This window comes from Podarcis liolepis, assembly GCF_965112155.1.
Source record: "Podarcis liolepis genome assembly, chromosome: 2".
In the NCBI taxonomy this organism is placed as follows: domain Eukaryota; kingdom Metazoa; phylum Chordata; class Lepidosauria; order Squamata; family Lacertidae; genus Podarcis; species Podarcis liolepis.
The window spans coordinates 7,227,520-7,250,334 of NC_139555.1; the positions used below are offsets into that span (position 1 = coordinate 7,227,520).

The 22,815-nt window shown below is 46.7% G+C and overlaps 1 protein-coding gene and 1 long non-coding RNA gene across 2 annotated transcripts in view; one reads left to right on the top strand and one right to left on the bottom strand.

The window, feature by feature from the left end:
- The window catches only part of LOC310698554, a 61,101-nt gene that overhangs the window by 14,548 nt on the left and 23,738 nt on the right, over positions 1–22,815 (bottom strand). Inside the window, exon 2 of the long non-coding RNA XR_014521602.1 lies at positions 14,067–14,187. This is a non-coding gene — a long non-coding RNA (uncharacterized lncRNA). The remainder of the gene's footprint in view (positions 1–14,066; positions 14,188–22,815) is intronic.
- LOC310698380 (aquaporin-5-like) lies at positions 2,771–13,865 on the top strand. Its single transcript, XM_083485449.1, has 4 exons — positions 2,771–4,697; positions 7,051–7,215; positions 10,054–10,137; positions 11,840–13,865. The coding sequence occupies exons 1-4, from the start codon at positions 4,335–4,337 to the stop codon at positions 12,014–12,016; spliced, it is 789 nt and encodes a 262-aa protein (XP_083341575.1). The 5' UTR covers positions 2,771–4,334; the 3' UTR covers positions 12,017–13,865.

A 22,815-nucleotide genomic window follows, 5' to 3' on the forward strand; every position in this document is an offset into this window, starting at 1 on the left:
GCAACAGTAAAGGTACCCCTGAACATTAGGTCCAGTCACAGACGACTCTGGGGTTGCGGAGCTCATCTCGCTCTATAGGCCAAGGGAGCCGGAGTTTGTCTGCAGACAGCTTCCGGGTCATGTGGCCAGCATGACTAAGCCGCAAATCAGAGCAGCTCACGGAGACGCCGTTTACCTTCCCGCTGGAGTGGTACCTATTTATCTACTTGCATTTGATGTGCTTTCAAACTGCTAGGTGGGCAGGAGCTGGGACCAAACAATGGGAGCTCACCCCATCGCAGAGATTCAAACCTCCGACCTTCTGATTGGCAAACCCTAGGCTCAGTGGTTTAGACCACAGCGTCACCCACAACATTTAAAGCCATTAACTGCCTGATTTACTCTGCCAGGGCCTGTATTCTAGACCTAGCAAACGTCATGCGGGCTCCCAAGGCTTGCGGACAGCAGCCTGCAGCCCAAAACCTGGGGAGCGCTGAACAGCGGGCCCTGGGCTTCGGGCAGCTCTCCGCAAGCCTGGGGAGACTGGCGCAACTTCCCGCCGGGCTCCCAAGGCTTGCGGATAGCAGCCTGTTCTGGGGGCTGGGGTCGGGGGAAGCTCGGGCTTCCCCCACCCCAGCCCCGCGCCTTGGGGAGAAATAATTTTTTTTTGCTTTATCCCCCCCCCCCTCAAAACTAGGTGCGCTCTCTGGGCCGGTGCACCTATGGAGCGAAAAATGCAGTACTTCCTACCAGCGGGACACAGCTCCTTTCAGCTTTCCAGTTTTGTCCCTGTCCTGCTTTCTCCTCACTTCCACCTGCCTCCTTCTTCACATCTCCACTAAGCATTGTTTTTTATTGTACACTTTATCCCATTCCCATAGCCACTCATTCTCTTGGCCCACCTTCTGCAGTGCTCCTGTCTTCTTCCCTCTAAGGAAACACAGCCTCTCTTGAGCTTCAGTTGTGTGTGTTCCCTCCTTGATAGCCCACTTCTTGCTGACGCTTCCTGCCTCCTCTTTCCTTTCCTTTAAATTTCATTTTCCACCTACCTTTCCTTCAGCTACTCAGTTGATTGCATACAGTAGTACCTCAGGTTACATACACTTCAGGTTACATATGCTTCAGGTTACAGACTCCGCTAACACAGAAATAGTACCTTGGGTTAAGAACTTACGGCAGTGCGGCGGCAGCAGGAGGCCCCATTAGCTAAAGTGGTGCTTCAGGTTAAGAACAGTTTCAGGTTAAGAACGGACTCTGGAACAAATTAAGTACTTAACCTGAGGTACCACTGTATTCTGGATCTTTCCTTCACCTTCCCTGCCTTTGAGCTCCCTGCCCCTTAGCATCTCTATATCCCTTGGCCTGCCTCTGGAATTTTAACCCCAGCCAAACTGACAATTTCTCATTTCCTCACAGAAGATGAAATGCACATTGTTTGTTTCTCTGATCAGCTGAATATTCTGTGTGGTTAACCAGGTAATCCAAGCAATGTGAGAGGTTTCACTATGCACAAGAGCAATGCAATATAGACAATCATGTGAATGCTTAGGGTCAAACTAGTTCATGAGCGTTATCTCCTTCTAAAACAAATTGCGTGGCGAGTTCCCACCCCCCAGCAGGATAAATAAAGACATGAGACACCATAATTTGAGGTTAATTGGACGAATTAGGCCACAACTTTATTGAATTCAGGAATGAGAGGCATTGGCTTAGGCATTGGTCCTAACGACTATCCGGCTCCAGCCCATTTGCTGGAGACACGGGGAAGGGTTAACACTATATCGGGGGAGTCTCCTGCCGAGGCACGTCGACTAGGAGCTCCCCCGGGTCACCGCTCTGGGGCGTGCCTTTGGCCCACACCTCCATAGGCTTCGGACAGGGCCACGCCCCCCGGAGTCCTTTAACGGACCACCCTTCGCTCACTGGGGGGAGGTGATGGTGCTCCTCCCCCCACACACATCCTCTTAACCCCTTCTTACCAATGCCTACCGCCAATGCTGAGAAGTTGTGACGAGTTGCTACGAGGTAGGCGAAAAACCAAAAGGCTAAAAATTGCCCATTAGGAAAAATTCCTACCATGCCCCTTGTGGTGACAGACCAAAGTCCATAGCAAAGTCAAAGACCTACCTAAAGCCCACTTAAAGGGAGGGAGGGCTAGCCGGCGAAAAGAGGGCGAGCCCCCTCTGCGCCGGCCCTAAATAGGGCAGGCCACGCCCCCCAGCCAGCTTGTGAATGCTTAGGGTCAAACTAGTTCATGAGCGTTATCTCCTTCTAAAACAAATTAGCAGCCCTATGCAGTTGCTTTGAAGGATGTGGAAGAAGTACTGGGCACACTCAAATCTTCCCTCCTTACAGTCTCTGCAGTCTAAATTGTCTTTCCCTAAATGCCTAATTAGTTATGTGGGAGACACCTGAATGTTTTCCCCAGTGCAACTAAAACAGCAGCCTGGTTTAGACTATTATTATCGGTATTTATTAAATTTAGGGTTCAGACACTATTTAGAGAAAGAATTGGACTGGGTCCAAGAAACATGGGGAGTACAACCTTATTGCTCTCTCAGTGGTTTTTGATATGGTTGACCATGGGATTCTCTTGAACTGTTTCTATTCTTCTTCTTCTTCTTCTTCTTCTTCTTCTTCTTCTTCTTCTTCTTCTTCTTCTTCTATATTGCCCTTCTTCTGAGGATCACTGGGTGGTTTACGAGATAAAAACACAAAAATACAGAACATAATAACAAACAAAATAATAACACCCCACACAAGCAAAGTTTAAAAGCACATCATTTGTTTAATTAGCCAAACATCCAGTAGAAGAAGAATGTTTTCAGCTGGTGCCTAAAGATTTGTAATGAAGGTGCCAGGCAAGTCACCCTGGGGTGAGCATTCCACAAATGGGGAGCCACCACAGAAAAGCCCCCTTCTCATGTTCCCACCCACTGGACCGCTTGTGAAGCAGGCACATGAAGAAGGGCCCCAGGTGATGATGGCAGGGTTTGGTTCTTATGGGGAGAGGCCATCCTTGAGGTGTTGTGGTCCTGAGCCATTTAAGGATTTATAGGTCAAAACCAACACTTTGAAGTGGGCCAGTAAACAGATTGGCAGCCAGTGCAGTCAGGTAGATAAAGAGATAGACGGATCCTATTCAGAGGACCAACTCTGGGTGCTCTCACCAAATGAAGTGAGGGGGATGGGAGAGGGCCTTCTTGGTGGTGGCACCCTAGTTACTAAACAGTCTCCCCAGAGAGGTTCACCTGGTACTATTCTTATGGTCTTTTCAGTACTAGGTGAAATACCTTTTTAATCATCCAGTCTTTTAAGCAAGCTGTGCTTTTACCACCTGTCTCAATTTATGAATTGTGCTTGATGGGCTATTAATAGTTTTGCTCTTTTCTCTTCCAAACAAGAACAAGTGCTGCTTTTGTACTACTTATAGTGTTTTGCATTGTGTGTGTGTGTTTCTTTTAATTTTTGTGAGCCACCCAGATAACATGTAATACTGGGCAGTTATCCAAATGGTATTAAATAAACACATGCCCCGGGTTCTGCACTCCTATTGAAACTTTACAGGTTGTAAACTAAACCTCTACACTGCTGATACATTTCACGGCTCTCCAGCAAGTGGCTGCATGTAGATTTGTACCCATTGTTTTATTTTACCTTCATTTTTGATAGATAGGAACACAGGGCAAAAGCTTTCACATTTTCTGGAGCAAACTACCAAAAACTCCTAACGATTCAAAAGAAATTCATTCAAGACCTGCGCTGGCATACTGGAGAATCCAGTTCTGCAGAGTTGTCCACAATTATTGCCCGATTACTTTCCACTCTTTAGCCCTGAGAAGGGGGAGGGTGGAATAGTGGCATATTAGAAGCCTAATATCTGAGTGCATTTTTAAAAAATAAAAAAAAAGCTTAATAGAGATGAAATGCCTTGTGTTACAAACTGAAAGAACAAGAAAAGAGAAGAAAAGAAGGTAAACAGACAAGGTGCTAATCTCTGTGGCATTATGCAATATTGTGGTTATCTAATGACAGCAAGGCTATTCAATAGAAACCCCATTGTCTGAAGGAGAAAAGAAGAAAATCAGCACCAATATTGGAGCCTACAAGAGAGGAAGGTGCAGTTGTTGTCTGAAGATGGAAAGTTTCCAAACTCCACAGAAACAGGAGGGGGAAGAGGAGGACTGGCCACATTTATTGGCTCCGCCCATACCTGGAGACGATCTTTTATTGCAGCACCTGCAGATATATATCTGTCTCTGTATGGCCCGGCACTTTGCTTCACTCCCTTGGCATCCCAGACAGAGCAGAGACTTTCACACCTTCATTGCCATTCCACCTGCTCCAGTGCAACCATGAGAAAAGAAATTTGCACCATCGCTTTTCTCCGAGCTGTCTTCTGCGAGTTCTTAGCCACCCTGCTTTTCGTCTTCTTCGGTTTGGGCTCAGCCCTGAAGTGGCCTTCGGCCTTGCCAAGCGTCCTCCAGATCGCCCTGGCTTTCGGCTTGGCCATTGCCACGATGGTACAGACATTTGGTCCCATCAGCGGCGGCCACGTCAACCCAGCAGTGACCATTGCCTTCTTTGTAGGGAACCAGATCTCTTTCCTCCGGATGTTGTTCTATGTTGCAGCCCAGCTGATCGGTGCCATCGCCGGGGCAGGCATACTTTATGGGGTGACTCCTTCTAACGCCCGTGGCAACCTGGCAGTCAACGCGGTAAGTACTTGCTGTGGCTGTGGATTAGATACGTGATATTGGTGGTTTGGCACCTCGGGCAGGCAAGTGCCCCTCACAGGGGAACTGGCTTCTCAGGAGAGACCTGAACCTAGCCTCTGAAGAGCTTGTGGCACAAGAGATCCCACCAGCACATTATGCTGTAGAGTAGGAATAGGCATGGAAGTTTGCTGGTAGGACAGGATAATTGTGCCTTGTAATTTTCAATGTGGCGTTTCTTCCAAAGGTCTCTCATATCCAAGCGAATGAGTCAGCCAGTCCCAGAGAGAGAGAGGTTGGGGGAGGGAGAGAGAGAACTATACTTTTTCTTTAACTCCAGCTTTACCACTTAAAGAATGATCTGGGGAGCGGGCAGATGTACAGATGTTGGTTCCTTTTAGAGTTGTTGTTTTTCAAAACGATAATAATTTGGAACCATTTCAAACTGTTGATGTTCAGTTGGTGCATGTTGCCTCTTGGAAAGTCATTGACTTCTTTCCCACTATTTCCCAATGGAATAATAATTTATAATAATAGTTTATTATTTACACCCTGCCCATCTGGCTGGGTTTCCCACTCCAAAAGCTACTCTTGCAGCCCAGTGGACAGCATTCAGAACTATGCTCAGGGATGTGGGAAGGAAGGGTAAATTAGCTACACACAAGCCCAACAACTGTGAACACAGAGTTTCCCATTTGCTTCCCGAGTGTGAGCAAGGATCTCTTCAGATCCCTGTGAAAGATCAGTTCAGCCCAGGATGAAGGTGAAAGATCCACCAGTCTTCAGCACACTAAACTCTATGCTGGTCTGTGTATTGAATTAAATGGACCCGTCCGGGAAGGTTTAGAATCCTCATTAGACCTGGACAGGAAAAGGTACAAGAGACCAGCTAAGCTTGCAGGAGGAGGATGTGGGGAAATTCAGAACACCCTTTGCCAACCTGGTGCTCTCCAGATGTGTTGGACTGCAGATCCCATCAGCTGCAGCCAGCAGAGCTAGGGGATGGGGGGAGTTTTAGTCCAAAGCATATGTAAGGCATTGAGACTGGACGGTTGGCATTGATATGTCTTGGGAGACAACAGAAGAGTGCGCCTTCAGGGGTGAAGTCAAACTTGTAGTGCTACAGCGCCTGCTGTGGAAAGGGAAGGGAGTCAGTGTTAAAGGCAACTGCAAGTTCCAGGTTTCCATTGTAAGGGCACAAATTTCCTACCAAAGAAAATCAGATTTTTTTTTACCTACTTGTTCAGTGCTGCGCTATAGCTAAGGATCCAGCTTACTTCCCCTTGTTTCCTAAATTTTCACCAGCAACCATTCTTCTGTTCCTATTAAGCTTTTAGTTAGCATGCAGAGACTGCAAAAGGGAATCTTCGGACTGCTCTGCATTTCAATCTCTCTTGCGTTATCCACATTAACACTGAATTGTAGCTCTGGATTGTTGTCGATGTAGAAGAGGAAGCTGGAAGGAGAAACATTTGTAATGTAGATAAGCCACCTGCCCACTGTTGGTTTGATATTTGCATTACAAACCTGCCCCAAAAGCAAGAATTACCTTAAACCTCATGTGTGTAAAGATGCAAACTGCCTGACCAGAGGGCTTAAAATCTATCCCCCCCCCCCCGTGAATTTCATTGACCCGCAACATACCTATGTAAATCCCAAATGCTTATAGTTCCTTCTAACTACCCTCTTCTAAATGTAAGCTAGAGACTCATTTAATGGAGCCAGGGAACATTCTTTTAAGGCTGCCCAAAAGAGAATCCTCGGATCTTCTCCTGAATTGTTGCAAATCCCATAGCTTCCCCCTGCATTGTTCTTCAGCGGGTATTAGCTGTTGTAAAGAGCATTTGAAGGAGATAAAGCATTTGCCAAGAGATAATATCTCAGGGCTAGGTTGATGAGGCTGTATGAGAAATCAGCAACAAAAGAGAGATAAATGAAGGAAATAAAAGATGGACAGAGTGATAGACCATTTAAAAAACAATGAATGCCTTGTATAACTGCAGCTCCTGTTGCTTCTTAAAGATCCTTTCCTGTCCTATAGAGAGGGGTTTATAATTCCAGTTTAGTTCTCTTGAAGCTCAGTAAGCTGAATTGTTTATTTAGTATTATTAAGCACCACACCTCCAACAAGCTTGGCAGCGTCCAAGCAGAGAGTGAAATGCAGCTCAGAGGAATGAAATCTAATAGCAACCGTGAAGTCCTATTGCACTTTGGGGTTTGTTGTTTTCTTAACAACCACCCTTAAGAGTAACCTCTACTTAGTTGGAAGTAGTTTTTCTTGGTTTTAAGCAGGAGTTAGTTCCAGAGATGAACGTGCAAGATTGTAACCGCAGTCTCTTCTCTTCCATCCTGACAGCTCAGCAACAACACAACAGCAGGCCAGGCTGTGGTGGTGGAGATGATCTTAACTTTCATGCTTGTTATGTGCATCTTTGCCTCGACTGACAGCCGCCGGCGCGACCATGTGGGCTCCCCATCCCTGTCTATCGGACTGGCTGTCACTCTGGGCCACCTTGTTGGGGTAAGTGTTTTTCTGCTCAGGTTTTCTTTTAGGAACATGGGGAGCTGTCCGATGTTTTGAGTCAGGCTGTTAGTCCATCGAGCTCAGGTTTGTCCAGAAATACTGGCAGCAGCTCTCCAAGGTGGCAGGGGCTGAACCTGCGACCTTCTGGGTGGAAAACAAAGTGGTGGTACAGAAACAAAAGGAAGGGGGAAATGGAAAGATTGAAATGCCCTCACATCATGGCAGCCTTGAGTGCTGATCATTCGGGGGGGGGTGATATGGGGCCACTCACTTGAACACAGGGATAATAATAATAATAATAATAATAATAATAATAATAATAATAATTTAGTTATATCCCACCCTCCCCAGCCGAAGCCAGGCTCAGAGCGGCTAACAACAGTAAAAGTAATACAGCATTCTAAAATCAATTCATTCTAAAATCAATTCATTCTAAAATCAATTCAAAATCAAATTAATGGCAACCATTGGGTTAGAGTTCTGTGAGGATTACTAAGGAGGGTGTCAGACTGTGCTTTGGCCAAAGGCCTGGTGGAACAACTCTGTCTTGCAGGCCCTGCGGAAAGATGTCAAGTCCCGCAGGGCCCTGGTCTCTTGTGACAGAGTGTTCCACCAGATCGGAGCCACACCCAAAAAAGCCATGGCTCTGGTTGAGGCCAGCCTAACTTCCCTGTGAGCCTGAGGCCAGCCTAACCTCCCTGTTTGAAGACCGTAAGGAACTCCGTGGGACATACCAGGAGAGGCGGTCCTGTAGGTACGAGGGTCCTAGGCCGTATAGGGCTTTAAAGGTTAAAACCAGCACCTTAAACCTGATCCTGTACTCCACTGGGAGCCAGTGCACCTGGTATAGCACCGGGTGAATGTGATCCCGCAGCGAGCACCCCGTAAGGAGTCTCGCCGCAGCATTCTGCACCCGCTGAAGTTTCTGGGTCGGTCTCAAGGGCAGTCCCACGTAGAGTGAGTTACAATAATCAAGTCTGGAGGTGACTGTCACGTGGATCACAGTGTCTAGGTCAGGGCGAGAGAGGTAAGGAGCCAACTGCTTCGCTTGGCGGAGATGAGAAGTGGGAGCTCCATGCAAAGAATCCTATGGCTTCTGCCATTTCTGCAGTAGGAAGCAGTCTTCATAAAATCATAGAACTGTAGAGTTGAAAGGGATACCAAGGGTCATCTAGTCCAACCCCCTGCAATGCATGATTCCCAGCTAAAGCATCCATGACAGATGGCCATCCAATCCCTGCTTAAAAACCTCCAAGGAAGGAGAGTCTGATGCCAAGTCAGACGGTTTGCCTATCTAGCCCAGTTTTGACCTGGCAGCAATGGCTCTCCAGGGTTTCGGACAAGAGTATGGGTTGAATCCAACCCTAGCCCTATTCAGAGTGGACCCATCGAAATGAACAGACATGACTAACTTAGGTCTGTCTACTCTGAGCAAGACTAGCTTTGCATGCAATCATATTTCTCATCCTTTACTACCGGTACCTTTTTCACTGAAGAAGCCAGGATTGGAAGCAAATACATTTTGCATGCTAAAAATGTGCTGTACTATAGAGCTATGGCCTGTTTGGGTAGAGCAGAGGCAGGGAACCCATCGCCCTTGTGTAGAGATGCAGCATTCGCATGGAAGTGCTTCTGCACACAAACAGGATTCGCACCACACCAAGCATGGCCGGGCTGAGAATCTGATAGCAGCTCCATGGTGTGGGGAATGCCAGAAGGGAGAATTTGCAGGGATTGCCTAACTTTCGCAAAGCAACAACAACAAACCTATGGTTACGTGGAACATACTCAATAAACACACAAAATGTAACTGGCTGTACTTTTGAATAAATAAGGTATACTATTCATTGTATCAAGGGACACGGGTGGTGCTGTGGGTTAAACCACAGAGCCTAGGACTTGCCGATCAGAAGGTTGGTGTTTCGAATCCCCGCAACAGGATGAGCTCCCGTTGCTCAGTCCCTGCTCCTGCCAACCTAGCAGTTCGAAAGCATGTCAAAGTGCAAGTAGATAAATAGGTACCGCTCCAGCGGGAAGATAAACAGCGTTTCTGTGCGCTGCTCTGGTTTGCCAGAAGCGGCTTTGTCATGCTGGCCACATGACCCGGAAGCTGTACGCCGGCTCCCTCAGCCAATAAAGCAAGATGAGCGCCGCAACCCCAGAGTCAGCCATGACTGGACCTAATGATCAGGGGTCCCTTTACCCTTTACCTTATTCATTGTATCAATTTGTAGATTTCAACAGAAGTCTCATAAAGTTCAAGGGAAAAAGCAGAAGACTCAGTGGATCAGCTCATGCATAGATACATGTATAAGTATCTATTCCACCTGTCTGTTCAAAGAGTCCAATAATCCACATGAAGGGTCGTTACAGTTCCACAGAATCCTTTTACAGAGTCTCAGACAAGGATTTCCGGAATATTAGCCTTGTTTTGCCATCCTAGGCTTCATGGCAAAAATGACCAGGGAAATCAGAAACCAGGAAGAGAGAAACTTTAATAAGGAATAGGAGAAATTTACAAATTACCTAAGAGAACACTGCAAACAGCTAAAAGCTTTGGCAAGATTTGAGTAATGCTTGTAATGTACTATAAAAGAAGGTAAAAATGGACTACTTTAAGAAAAATATATGACGCAGTTGAAAAATATTGAAAATGGAAATCATGGAAGGGTGGAGGAAAGGCAAAGGATTTAGGGAATCCTAAATGTTGATGGTTATGTCTAATGTTTGAATTTAAATGTGTACTGCAAAACTGAATTTTAAAAAAAGATCATAAACAATGGAATTACAAGAAATGTTTAGATGCCTAACGAACACCTCCCCTCTTCTCCACAGATCTATTTTACTGGCTGCTCTATGAATCCTGCCAGGTCTTTTGGACCTGCTGTTGTCATGAAAAGATTCAGCAATGCTCATTGGGTAAGAAGTTAGAGCTTTTCACTCTGAAGTAAAAGACAGGAAATAAGCAGTGAAAACTGACCCTTAGCTGCTGCACGGCTAGGGTTTACTGGATGCAAAACCAAAGTCACACATATTTTAATACAGAAGTATTTCAGTGTAAAAGATAATGCACAGCGGGAAGAGACAATGTGGTTCCCTTCAGATGACTACAACTTCCCAAATATTGATCATACTGGCAGAAACTAATGGGAGCTTTAAATTACAAGGCACCATGTTGGGTAACTCTGGTGTGTGTGTAATTTTTCATCTATGTTTTAGAACTGTGTTGGGCCACCAAATTTCAACAAGATTCGCAATGCCATGAGCACAGTGGTGGTGATATAAGACTCAGAAATGAGCCACCTTCCCATATATTCTCCTTCGTATTGTAGCTGCATCTGTGGTCCCTAAAATGTGGAGTTGAAATCCAAATAGGAAGTACAGATTGCCAACCACCATTTTTGATTCCTTTAAAATGTCTTGACTTTTTTGGCCCAGCCAGGGACCTCCAAATTTGCTGTGAAAGTTTGCTTTTGACGAAAGAGAGATTGCACCCTTGAGAAATTATGCAAATTTTAGTAAAATTCCTTTTGCTTCCTTTGAAATTCATCAGAAGATCTGCCCAAGCAGGAACCATGGGGAAATAGCCATAATGTCTGGCCCTCAAGTTCAGACATCACCCATTCCTATTCTGGGACTGGCCGACCAAAAAGGAAGGGGTTGCTCTCTGTTGCTCCACATGCAACTATCTACATTGCAGAGCCACATCCCCTTAGGAGTAATCTGTTGGGGGCTGCATGATGGCAGGGGGCTAGGAAGAAGTCAGCAGTGGGTGGGGCTGGAGCCAAAAGCGAGTGTGTCAACCTCTTTCACTCTCCTACCCTCTCTTCTTTCTTTCTTTCTTTCTTTCTTTCTTTCTTTCTTTCTTTCTTTCTTTCTTTCTTTCTTTCTCTCTCACCCCTTTTCATTCTCTCTCTGTCACCCCTTCTCCCGCATTTTCTCTGTGCCACTCCCTTTTTCCTATTTCTCTCTGCCCCTCCACCTCTTTCTCACTATGTGTTACCCGTTCAATCTCTCTCTCGCTCTCTCTCACTCTCTCTCTTCCGTCTTAGCAGACTGTGTGCAGATAGCTAAGTCAGAATGCAGTGTCCCTATTTTCCAGGGACAGTCCCAGATTTACAGAAGCCGTCCCAGTTTCTGACTTGATCCTGGAATGTCCCATCTTTTCTTAGGATGTCCCTAGTTTCATTGGAGAAATGTTGGAGGCTATGGAGTTATTCGACCCCCAAGCAATCTGCAGTCACTCCTGTATAGGGAAGTTTTTAAATGTTGAATGTTGTTGTTGTTGTTAGTGTGGCTGGGGCAATCCAGTCAGATGGGTGAGGTATAAATAGTAAAATTATCATCATTATTATAAAAATAGGACATCCCTATTTTCATTGGAGAAATGTTGGAGGGCATGTGAGTGGCTAGCTTGCAAAATGCTTTTGAAATTAGGCCAAGGGCTCCATGAGACTCGGCCTTGGGCTGCAGCTTGCCTACCTCTGCCCAAACCCATGAGGCATTTCTTGCATGGAAGATACGGCACAAGATGAATCAACCATCTCTGCTCTGGCCTCACTGGCACAAAGGAGCCTGAAAGTCTTTGGGCAGCTTCTAACCCCTTCCCTTGGTTCCTCAGGTCTTCTGGGTAGGCCCCATCGTTGGAGGCATGGTGGCTTCTCTGCTTTACAACTACCTTCTGATGCCTCATCCAATGAACATGTCAGAGAGGGTCGCCATTGTGAAAGGCACTTACGAGTCGGAAGAAGAGTGGGAAGAGAAAGAGAAAAGCATAGAAATGGCCTCCTGCAAATGAGAACGCTCTGGATGAGAAGGTAGAGAAGACTCGAACACCCCCTGATGCCAAATGAACACTGACCAAATGCCTTGCAATTCAAAGAACCAAGATAGCTTCCACTGATGCCTGGGGACCGAAGAGGGAATCAGGGGGACATTACTTGTGTAAATAACCATTGTGAGTGTGTGTGTGTGTGTGGGTGCATGTGTGTGGGTGGGTGCATGGGAAGAAGAAAGCTGGAAAATGGATGGTTTGAGCACAGTCTGTTTTGGGAACAAGGCATTCAAAGTGCTGCAGCAAACAAGAATCGCATTGTAACGTCTCATGACCGGCAAAGAGCTGCAAGTGTTCTAGAGTTATGCCTGGCACCTTAGCTTTTGCAACTGTGTGAGGGATGGGTGTGTTAATAGTTTCTTTAGCAGCTTATATTTCCCTTCCTGATGGGCTGCAGGACAAGTACCTCCAGGTCCACATATACTCTGGGCTTTCAGGGTTTGGGGGCAAAGTTGCCTGAGCTTGAATTTCCTAGGCTTGGTCCAGCTTCATATATGCAATAATGCTTGCAACTAGCCCTTTTTTGTATGCTTAATACATCTCCAGCCCACATAAACTGTAAATATTCACATGAACCCCTCAGGTCGGAGTTACAGTGGGGTTTATGGAGTGATACATTGGACAGGGAGATGAGAATTTGTGTGAGACGCTCCCACAGAAACACCCCAGCCTTTAGAGAAAAAGACTGCCACATTCACGGAGAAAAGGAAAACAACATCCTGACTCTTGCCTTGCCTTGATTTCCATCTTCCATGGGTTCAAGCAAGCAGCAAAAGGAAGAGAAACAATTTCTAGATCTACTATACAAAGCACAAGGCCCCTTCCTTAGGCAGGTTGACATCCTTGCTCCAGCTCGACACTTCTGCCTCTAGTCGGTGTGTGAGAGGATTGCTAGCATTTGCGTTTGACCAGGTATCAAGAGGTTAAGACCTAGAGGAGGCAGAGCCAGGAGTCGGGATGGGGGAATGGGACTGGCGGGAGTGGAGCCAATAAAATCCAGAGGTTTGCTGCTGCAGCTGGTGTTGGCAGGGGTTTTAGACCCGGCCTGTGCTTGAAGGGTGAAAGATCTGCACAGGAGATCACATGTGAGAGCAATCTCCATTGCTGCTCCTGAACAAACTCTCCCCATGTGGCTCTGGGCCCTTGCAACTCCTTTTTCCTTGGTCAGGGGAAAGATGTGGCCACAGAGAAAACAGGCACAGCTGTAGGCTGCTAGCTCAGTCACTCACGCAGCAGTGTGTGAAATGGACCATTTGGCTCAGCTCCTGAGGATACGAGGTGGGTCACCTTCGGAGATCAAGACACGTTGCAGGTGCACTAAGTGGGAGAGGTGCAGCTGAATTTCACTTCAAGAAAAGAAAAATCAGCTTGAAACAAAAACCTTACTAGCCTCCAATTCTGGCTGTTGAACAAAATAATTTGGCAACAGAATCAGATTTAAAAACAAACGTCCCTGAAATGTCTGGGGAGAGTTTTGTTGTTCGCTTGGTTGGCAGCCCAATTAAAGGGAAGGTAGTTTTGGGTGCTTCAGGTATGATGAGGAGCTAGACCAAAAGTCAGTCCTCCTGCAGCTGTGGGGGAAGTCAGAGATGTGCGAGGAAAATCAATCCAGAAAGAATGATCTGTCCATTGACCCTTTCCAAAGTGTTATATAACTTGAGCTGGGCGGGGAAAGACTGCTGTTTTCTGCATTGGCCGGTGTCTTGCTGAGTTTATTTCCTGTTTAATGCAATTTCATTTATTATTATGAGGGTCTCTGTAATATATTGTATTATTTATTATGAATAAAAAATAAAAAAACAGTGCAACAACATCAGTGGCTCAGGGATATGTCAATGTGGGTATAGCGGTCCTCACAGAGAACCAGGGAGACTCAATGGTAGCCTGTCAGGCTGGGAGAGGGAACATTTTTCATCTCAGGGCCATATTTCCTTCTGGATACCTACTGAGGGCCACATGCCAGTGGGTAGGGGGCACAAGCAAAAGTGAGTAGAGCAACAAATGTGAATTTTACCTCCGTACTGGTGCCAAATGCATAGCTCTGCTTTCCGTTGGAGCACATTGGCAAAGCCAAGAGGGAGGTCTGGTTGTCTGGGCAGCCCAAGACCTCCATACACACTGCCCAGGTTTGCACCCTAAAGAGAAGAAGAAGAAGAGTTTGGATTTGACATCCCACTTTATCACTACCCTAAGGAGTCTCAAAGCGGCTATAGTCTCCTTTTCCCTTCCCCACAACAAACACTGTGAGGTGAGTGAGGCTGAGAGGCTTCAGAGAAGTGTGACTAGCCCAAGGTCACCCAGCAGCTGCATGTGGAGGAGCAGGGAATCAAACCCGGTTCACCAGATTATGAGTCCATTGCTCTTAACCACTACACCACACTGGCTCTCTTCAGTGGAGAGGTCACTTTGCTGCTGCTAACAGAGCAAAAACCAATGTGGGAGGCAGCAGTTATGTTACCAGTCTCCTCAACCCCACAGGCACTGTGATTCTCCAGCGGTTTGAATTCACCCCTAGAGGTGTACGCCATTGTCTCTTGAGACAGGCGGATGCCAACAACAACAACAATAGGCAACACTCGTACATAGCTGTCAACTTACAGATTTGAAAATAAGGGACCAGCAGCCTCAAAAATAAGGGATCAGCAGACAAAATAAGGGATTTTCCCATCACAGGTATGTTCAACTTCTGAGCCCCTCCGAGCCAAAGGCGGAAAGCCCAGCCAGCAGCCAAACGAAGCCTCAAGCGGTGGTTCCCACAGTGCAGCAACCAGGCAAAGGGGATGCAGCAAGGAAAACCACCGTCACCTCTTCCCACTGGGAAGCGCTGAGCAAAGGCGAGTCCCCAGGCAAAGCAGCTGGTTTGATTGGCACAAGGCATGCAAGATCCACCCCCCAGTCGTTCTTAGACTCCTTATTGGGTGAGCAACGCAGCCAAGCAACCTAATTGGAGCCTCCCTCCTCCCTGGCCGGCAGGGAGGGAGGGAGAGGAGCTGCTTCCTTTGAAACCTGGGAAATTTAAGGGACATCATCAATAAGGGACAGCAGCGGGACATGGTGCTGGGATAAGGGGCTGTCCCACCAAATAAGGGACGTCTGGCAGCTATGCACTCATATCTATCTTCCATCTTCCATCCAGGCAAGGAAGAGGCATTATTAGAAATCAAGTACCCCAGAGTCGTCCGCGACTGGACCTAACGGTCAGGGGTACCTTTGCCTTTTTACTCCTGGTGAGGACTGTGACTCAGCAGGATGTGTGACCTGGGGAAAATCTCAAGGGGCAAACAGAGGCCAGGAAGGTTACATTTGGCCCCTAGGTCTGAGGCTCCTATCCTCCCCACCCACCCACCCACCCTGCCCACACACACACATGAAGGGTTTCTGCCATATGCTGTCACAAGATAATCCAGGGCATTGTTCTGTAAGGAGAGACACTTTTTCTGCAGCTGCTCAGAAGCACAGCATAATTCACCTGCCGTGAATCTTGAAAGAAAGAAGCATGGCCAATAAACCAAATGTGCAACGAGTTGCACTGCAATGCTGATGGACAATGAGAGCAGGGTGGTATACTTTGCAGAGTCCTCTGTTCTTATATAAAATTCGCAACCGTAGGATGTAGGGGTGTTCATTCAGTTAGATGGCTTTAAAAGGAGATTTGGCAAATTAGTGGAGGATAACATTATCAGTGGCTACCAGTCACAAAGACTTTATACCTTGGGGAACAGCTAAGGGCAGTTCTGGTACTTATGCCATGCCTGCAGTCTTTCTATACCGTGGGAGATAAAGTGCTAGATGTGACTGGGAACTGATCCTCTTCTGATATCCCTATATAAAGGACCTCCTATCTGGTTTAAAGGTGAACCATCAACTATTAGCTGCACACAGGCCAACTGGTCACAGTGTTCTCCACTAAGGTGAGATGTTTTGCCTTTCTATTTAAATTAAAAACCCCTCCCCTAAATTTACGTCGGTACATATCAATTAACATAAATATGCAAAATATATGCAAATGTGTGTGTGTTTGTCGTTTTCATTTAGCGATGCGTTTCCTCTTTTTTGGCAACATGTAAGTGGCCACCCTAAATGGAAGACACCCTAAATGTGCTTTTAAGAACCATCGCAAGGCATGCTACATGGGCATCTATGAACCCCACTTCAGTCCAACACAAAATAATGCTTCCCTCCCTCACCTTAATTGTAGCTGATGCTTGGTATCTCTTTTGTAGAGAGCCCATCCAACCGCAGTGGGGAAATGAAACACTGTACCTCTCAAAAAGCTCTCCTTCATCCCTGCTAGCCACCCCCATTCCGAACTATGATCCAGAAATAAACCCGTTATGTTTTGGTGAAAAGGGTTGGCTGGGGGAGGGGGTTCGGCAAATGTGACTGAGCAGCTTGCCAATGCTTCTGCAGCGATTGCTTTGACAGAAGGGAGGTGGGTGGAGCACTTACAATAGCAGTGCTTCCAGAAATATCTGGCCACAACAGAAGATTCATCAGAGTACCCAAGATTGCAGGGTGCCAACCTTCCTGGTCCCTCTCCTTTCAGGTAACCAACAGAGATTCAACTGTGAGTGCTGCTGCCCCAACCCAGCATCTATATATCTATATTTAGCTATCTACCTATCTCCTACTGCAAGAAAACATGTCGAGTCCAGAGGCTCTGAACATGTTGATTAAGGTCATAGGAAGCTGCATTATACCGTGCCAGGCCATTGGTGCCATCTGTCTCAGCACTGTCTACACAGATTGTGAGCAACTCTCCAGGCTTTCTTATCGGGACAATTTCCAGCCCTACAAGGGATTGAACCCAGGACCGTCTGCATACAAAGCATTTATTTTTTGAGGCTTTAACTTTTTTATTTTTAAAAAAAAGCAAAGTAATAAAAAATACATTGTTCTTAGAGTTTAACACTACGCACATTTTACATGTTTACATTTACAGTTTACGCTTTAATCCATATTGTGACTTTTGAGTTTTCACATTATTTGATCTCTTCAGACTTCATAGCAGCAGAAATATCCAATATCCCTGTTTCCACAGTGGTCAAAACACCAATATATATATATTTTTTGTAACCCTTGATCTATTTCATTGAGTCTTTTCCTTTTCAAATTTAGAGCTGGGTTTTGTTGCTCTTTCAAGGCTTCTGTGGGGCGACTGGGTCTTGGCAACTGGCTTCCAGGTGTTGGTGCTCGCCGATTGCTAAAATACTTCTGTTTTGGTGCCTGAGTAGCTGTGATGTGGGGGACGCGGGTGGCACTGTGGGTAAAACCTCAGCGCCTAGGATTTGCCGATCGCATGGTCGGTGGTTCGAATCCCCGCAGCGGGGTGAGCTACCGTCTTTCAGTCCCAGCGCCTGCCCACCTAGCAGTTCGAAAGCACCCTTAAGTGCAAGTAGATAAATAGGTACCGCTTTATAGAGGGAAGGTAAACGGCATTTCCGTGTGCTGCGCTGGTGCTGGCTCACCAGAGCAGCTTCGTCACACTGGCCACGTGACCCGGAAGTGTCTCCGGACAGCGCTGGCTCCTGGCCTCTTAAGTGAGATGAGCGCACAACCCTAGAGTCGGACATGGCTGGCCCGTACGGGCAGGGGTACCTTTACCTTTACCTTTAGCTGTGACCCTAGTAGAAGGATTAAATGTAAATAAGCCTTGCAGCAGTTCTAGCAAATCATCACCAGCAGCACTGAAGATGTGATGGAGTGGCATTCCAGGGAAACTATCCCTGAGCTACAGCCCTGATTGCTTCATACTACCAAATCCCTGTTGTTGTGATGGCACTCGGGTGTCAGGCTTCAGAGAATCTGATCCCTCCCATGGTGTCAGCCAAGAAGCAGATAAAGAAGAAGAGTTCTTACCAAGTGGTTTATTCAAAATTCACAGAGAGAGACAAAGGAATGTGGTCTTTCTTAGAAAATGGCGTTGCTCTGAGTAAAGTCCCACCCCCTCCATCTCTCCTATTCTACGCCATCTGTGCTTTCTGCCTCTGAGCTTTCTGTTCTACTACTCTCAATGCATGCCTGGTCCTGGGAGAGAGGGGTCAGGGATGCTTTCTAAAGACACTGAGTGTGTCAACAGTGTCTCCCCCTCCCCTGGTGCTTCTACTTCCTGCTGCTCTCCCAATATTTCCCAGCTTCTCCTCTCTGCAGCCTCTGAACTATGACCTTCTACAAACCACTGTTCTAAATCTATACTGTCCTCCTCTTCTCGGGAAGGTTCAGGAAGAGGGAGGCAGTCCCCACCATTCCTCCTCAGTCCAGTCCCTGACATCGGGTAGAATAAGGGCCCTGCAAATATTGCACAGACCCCCTGCCATGCCATATCCCCATCAGAAGGTGCCAGGCCATCAAACTGTCAGGGCTGGAAAACAGGTGTGTCCTTTAATGCAGCTGCAGTACTTTCCTTTTCCCCACAGAGAAGATGGGAGCGCTTGGGGACAATAATGGAGAAGGAGGCTAAGCTTCGTTCATGACTTGGTGACCCCTAGTTATTGAGAAGCAACCCTGCCACTCTCAGCATAACCCTGCCTTTTCATCTGCATAGCCCCATCCTGGGTTCTGTTTCTTGGGGATCTTTCATTTTTTTTAATAAGATATTTATTAAGATTTTAAAAAAAAAATTACAGAATAAAAAGAAAAAAGAAAAAAGAAAAATTCAAAATAAAAATAGATAAAAAACAGTTCAATCTTTCTATCACATATTTTTCATTTGCTTATTTCCCGGACCTCCTCACGCCTTCCTTTTCTGTATTCCAGTTCCAATTGTTAATTCAGCAAATCCCTCCCCTCTTCATTCATCTTAATCTTCAATTTTTAAATATTATAACATTAAATTTTTTTTACCTATTAATAACCATTTTCTCATATTCCCTTATAGCATTACAGCAAAAGACCACTTAGTTTCTATCCAACATCATTCTAACATTCATTAATTTTACAGTGTTTCTGTAAATAATCTTTGAACTTTTTCCAATCTTCTTCCACCGACTCTTCTCCCTGGTCTCGGATTCTGCCAGTCATTTCTGCCAGTTCCATATAGTCCATCACCTTCATCTGCCATTCTTCCAGGGTGGGTAGATCTTGTGTCTTCCAGTACTTTGCGATGAGTATTCTTGCTGCTGTTGTGGCGTACATAAAGTTCTATCCTTCTTTAGCACCAATTGGCTGACCATGCCCAGGAGAAAGGCCTCTGGTTTCTTCAGAAAGGTATATTTAAATACCTTTTTCATTTCATTATAAATCATCTCCCAGAAAGCCTTAATCCTTGGGCACGTCCACCAAAGTTGAAAGAATGTACCTTCAGTTTCTTTACATTTCCAACATTTATTATCGGGCAAATGATAGATTTTTGCAAGCTTGACTGGTGTCATGTACCACCTGTACATTTTCATAATATTCTCTCTTAGGGGATTACATGCCGTAAATTTTTTCTTGGGCATCTTTCAGACTGTCCCTATTTTGAGGTAGAGTTCAATCACATGGCTGCAAATTCTGTCTGCAGTTACAATTGGTCGGTGCAACAATGGCTGCTTACCTTCCCCATGAGGGGAGGCGGTGGTTGCATTCCAGCATAGTTGTGGCAGCGAGGTGTCCATCCAGCAGGGTCCACAGCCAGGGAAGAACATCACTTCCTCCTCCACTGGCCATTGGGGCTCACCTGTGGTTGTAGCCAATCGTGGGGGTGCCGTTTTCACTAGCAGGCAATGAGCTCTAGCTGCTTGACATGTGCAAGAGCATTAAGGGTTGCTTGCAGCTGTGATTGGTTTGGCATTGAGCTGGTGGGGAGAGACTGACTCAAGCAGCAGATAAGGCATTGGGTTGGATCCTTAGTCTCATTGGGCAGTTGGTTGGGAGCCCCTCCCCGCCCCCCATCCAAGGAATCAGGCTATCCCGTTAAAGGGTTCCAGAGCATAAGTGCTTCTCTCCAGATGCCCAGATGAGGGCTGATGAGCCATAGCACCACAAATTGGCTGATCTTGGGTGTGGTCACCCTAATTTGATATGCGTCACAGGGCGATCCTTCACCTTAGTTAACCCTGTGAAATAATGAAATAGCTGAAAGGCTGGTTGATTCAAGATACATGCCCAATGCTTGCACCAAAACCTGGTGACATCTGAAATCAATAAAGTTGTGGCCTGTTTACATCCCAAGTTGTTGTGTTTATTGCAATTTCACCTTGTCTCAGCCCATCATTCATGACTTCAGTGTAATCTAACCTCCCAGCTAACAAATCTGGCTGAATGCTCAGAAAACAGGTTATGTAGTCACATGGCAGTGGGACAGAATGTTGGGAAACTGCCTTTTTAAATAAGAGAGAGAGAGAGAGAGAGAGATGAAAACCAAGCTTTATGCAAGCTGCAGTCAGCAAACCACCATTACTGTCATCAGACCATTGTTGCAGGTTACTACTTCTGCAACAGATGTACTTTCTTAGCAGTTAGCATTTTATAATCCTCTACTCTAAGCAACATGGTTTAAGCAATTTGAACAAGAACTTACATACCAACAAAGTCACATTTTTTCCTATGTATTAATCAAGCATGAGGGCCACTTGTCAATTGCAACTGTTTCTAGTCCCATTCCCAAAGTCCTGGTGGTCCAGGAAGTCAGTGTCTGATCCATAGAGCTCCTGACTGGAGCCTTGCAGTGAAAATCCTTTATTACCTAGACAGGGATCAGTTTCTACAGAGAGCGATGCCCAGGCTGAAGCTTGTCTGAAAGCCTTGTCATTTGCCTTAGACTCTGTGATCCTGTGTGAGGACAGGTCAGTGAGGGAAAGAAACTCGGCACATGCTCAGAGACTCTCTTATTTATTATTACCTCCCAAATTGAGCCTATTGGTACAAAAAACAAATTCTGGGGCTGAACCTAAGTGAACCAAGTCACAATTTAAGGCTTATTAGTAGATGTTACAAATATAGGAAAGTTCTTCCTCTAGAAGAGCTCTAACACCAATAAAAACATACTTTGGAAGCTATGTAGGACTGCTTTTTGTCTAAGAACTGGCATTTCCAATTTGGAGTAGGATTGCTGTCAGTGAACCACTAAGAGTCCAAATGAAATGTCAAAAGCACACTGATTAAAAGCTTTGATACCATCCACTCCATAGTAGTTCTTTATGCATCTTGCCTAATTGAAAGTGGCTCATGTCAGAAATAATCACATTTAACCTTGTGGCAAGGACCTTTGACATAATCTTGATCTCCGTGACCAATTAAGAAGGTGGCCTCTAATGAGTGCTTCACTGTTTTGCCACGTGTTGAGAATGTTAGGAGGGGGAAAGAGGCTATTCTCTAGCACACTGGGGATTGGAAATAAGGAAAGCACATGCCAATATATTTTTGGCAAACAAAGGTAATTATATACTACCCACACATGCCATTTGTTTTGAAGCGGAGAGGGGGTGTTTGTCAAACCAAGACTGCAGCCCTATAGATACTTATTTAGGAGCAAGACAGAACATGGATAAAATTGGTTTGCATGCCAGTTATACATATACACACAGAGAGAGAGAAGTAAGCAAGATACCGTATTTTGCGCCCCATAGGACGCTCCGGCCCATAGGACGCACCTAGTTTTTTTGGGGGGGGAATAAAGGAAAAAAAATTATTTCCCCCCCAGGTGCGGGGCTGGAAGAACCAGGTCGGGGAACAGTGGGAAGGCACGCTCTGCCTCCCCGCTGTCCCCCGAGCTTGTGGGGCTGACAATGGGGAGAAGTGCGCTGATCCCAGGACTGCAGGCAGCTCTGCGCCGCCATCCGGAGCGGGGCGGGACTTAGCGCTCCGCTCCCGGTGGCCGTGCAGAGCTGCGCTGATCCCGGGACTGCAGGCAGCTCTCCGCCGCCATCCAGAGCGGGGCGGGACTTCGCCCCCCGCTCCCGATGGCCGTGCAGAGCTGCGCTGATCCCGGGACGGCAGGCAGCTCTGTGCCGCCATCTGGAGCGGGGCGGGACTTAGCGCCCTGCTCCGGATGGCGGCGCAGAGCTGTGCTGAGCCGGGGACTGCAGGCAGCTCTGCGCAACCCTCAGAGCCGGTCTCCCGAGGGTTGCGCAGAGCTTCCTGAAGCCTGGAGAGCAAGAGGGGTCGGTGCGCACCGACCCCTCTCGCTCTCCAGGCTTCAGCAAAAGCCTGCATTCACCCCATAGGACGCACACACATTTCCCCTTCATTTTTGGAGGGGAAAAAGTGCGTCCTATAGGGCAAAAAATACGGTAAGTTAAAAGCAGGAGCAATGGATGACGAAAGAAAAAGTATTCCCTCCCTCATTCTACACTGTTGTGAAACCAGAGAGAAAATGGATATGACAAATATTTTCTACAAAGCTCAGAGACAACTAGGGGAAAGGGCATCGTTCGACTCTGTCTTCTTGGTTTACTGGCCAGTACCAACCAAGGGACGCGGGTGGCGCTGTGGGTTAAACCACAGAGCCTAGGACTTGCCGATCAGGAGGTTGGCGGTTCGAATCCCCGCAATGGGGTGAGCTCCCGTTGCTCGGTCCCTGCTCCTGCCAACCTAGCAGTTCGAAAGCACGTCAAAGAGCAAGTAGATAAATAGGTACCGCTCCGGCGGGAGGGTAAACACCGTTTCCATGTGCTGCTCTGGTTCGCCAGAAGCGGCTTAGTCATGCTGGCCACATGACCCAGAAGCTGTACGCCGGCTCCCTCGGCCAATAAAGCAAGATGAGCGCCGCAACCCCAGAGTCAGCCACGACTAGACCTAATGGCCAGGGGTCCCTTTACCTTTACCAACCAAGCTATGGGGAG

What these genes read in the sequence shown, in the direction of transcription:
- LOC310698380 (XM_083485449.1), top strand. Translation starts at nt 4,335, where the DNA reads ATGAGAAAAGAAATTTGCACCATCGCTTTTCTCCGAGCTGTCTTCTGC. An exon ending in GCAACCTGGCAGTCAACGCG is followed by an intron (nt 4,698 to 7,050) that starts GTAAGTACTTGC and finishes CCATCCTGACAG; the next exon opens with CTCAGCAACAACACAACAGC. An exon ending in GATTCAGCAATGCTCATTGG is followed by an intron (nt 10,138 to 11,839) that starts GTAAGAAGTTAG and finishes TTGGTTCCTCAG; the next exon opens with GTCTTCTGGGTAGGCCCCAT.